At 35.2% G+C, this 1798-nt stretch overlaps 1 protein-coding gene across 1 annotated transcript in view; it reads left to right on the top strand.

The window, feature by feature from the left end:
• The window catches only part of LOC107721979 (NACHT, LRR and PYD domains-containing protein 3-like), a 23029-nt gene that overhangs the window by 13101 nt on the left and 8130 nt on the right, over positions 1-1798 (top strand). Inside the window, exon 7 of the mRNA XM_016530211.1 lies at positions 145-318. Coding sequence (XP_016385697.1) covers positions 145-318 — 174 coding nt within the window. The remainder of the gene's footprint in view (positions 1-144; positions 319-1798) is intronic.

Here is a 1798-nt window from a genome sequence, read left to right on the forward strand (position 1 = left end):
CTTTTCCATGTGTAATATATATATATATATATATATATATATAAAATATTTTAAAGATTATTGTAAATGTTAAATTGTAAAGTTGTTATATTGTAAACGTTGTTGTGACAGAAGTTAATTGCTTCCTCATTTTTTTCTGTTTAGATTGGTCAGCTGTAATCTCACTGGTCAGTGCTGTGAAAGTTTGTCTTCAACTCTACAATCATCAAAAGCCCATCTGAGAGAGCTGGACCTGAGTAACAATGACTTGCTGGATTCAGGAGTGAAGCTGCTGTCTGCTGGACTGACAAGTTCAAACTGTCAGCTGAACATACTGAGGTATTTAGGAACACAGATAAAGATTTAAGGGACTTTCACACCAAACATGAATTTTCACATGAAAGTTCATTGCAAGCAAGATTTTGAATAGAAATAATCACAACAATAATCACAAATTAACTACAAGTTATGAAGCGAACACTTTAAAGCGCATTTTCGGAAATGGCAGTCAGCTTTGCCTTGCCAATGGGTTACATTTAAAATCAAAGAAAAACAATGTAGTTAAAATAATTCATATTCACGGACAGAAGCAAATTTATTGTTAACTTATCTGCGTTTGTTAGAACAAATAGTAAATGTAAATGTCGAGCCTGTGCTTATGTTTACTCTATGCTACACAGTAATACACCATATTTTTGATTTTTACACATTTAACAGATGTGCAGTATCATATGAAACATATGATATATAACTTTAAAATAAAGAAAGGGTGGTCTAACTTTGCATCGGAGCAATAAAAGTTGTAGTCTGTTCAATGTGCCTACATGGGTTTATATGCTGAATATCAGTTAATATTCTTGGTAACACTTTAGAATAGGGAACACATATTCAGTATTAATAGTTAGTAAGGTAGTTGTTAAGTTTAGGTATGGGGTGGATTAAGGGCAATGTTCCCTCTAAGCTGTGCGCGTGCACAGCCGCGCACTTCATTTGTCGCGACCACGCAGAAGAAATTACATGCTGCGCACAGGACAGACACAAAAATAAGTTGGGAAAGCCATGTGATTGAAGTCTAGTTAAGTGCGAAATAATTGCAATGCTCGGACAAACCACTATAGAGTTGGTGTTGCTATAGAGTTAGAACCGGTGAATGCGGTTTACAGGTTTTATAGAAAGAGAATGATGTGCGTCTAATGAGTCGCTCTAGAAATCGAATACTGCAATGTTTGCGGAAGAAATAGCTCAACACGAGAGCCAACGCTAATGTAATGACATGTGAAATAAAATGTCATTGTGTTTTAAAGAAGAGTGTCTTGATTAAGTGGTGGAAATAGCAGATGATGGGCACAGAATGGCAACAAAACTCAGACATTTACAGTAGTGTGCAAATTCTACTACATGGGGATGTTTAGATAACTAAAAGAATTCACATGTTCACGTTTTTTGAAAATATTTATTGAAAATATTAGTTTTTTATATTATATATTATAAAGTCTAAAAATAATTAAAGGGGTCCTATTATGCTTTTTCACTTTTTTAATTTTAGTCAGTGTGTAGTGTGTATGTTTGGGCATAAAAAAGATCTAGAAAGTTACAAATTTCAAAGTCCACTCCAAAGGGAGATATTTAGTTTTTTAAAAATCCATTTTCAAGAACTACAGCAAACGGCTCAAGTGGGGGTACGCGAGGACTGAGAACTGCTGGTCTAGAACAATTCTTACAAGTACAACACGACGTAGCTGGGCGCCGCGGACAGACGCCGAACGGCGCTGCCGGTGTGCCTACACTCATAGAAAATAATGTATTTGAATTTTAAAGA

This window comes from Sinocyclocheilus rhinocerous, unplaced genomic scaffold (genome assembly GCF_001515625.1).
Source record: "Sinocyclocheilus rhinocerous isolate Xijiao unplaced genomic scaffold, SAMN03320098_v1.1 scaffold2892, whole genome shotgun sequence".
Lineage (NCBI taxonomy): Eukaryota > Metazoa > Chordata > Actinopteri > Cypriniformes > Cyprinidae > Sinocyclocheilus > Sinocyclocheilus rhinocerous.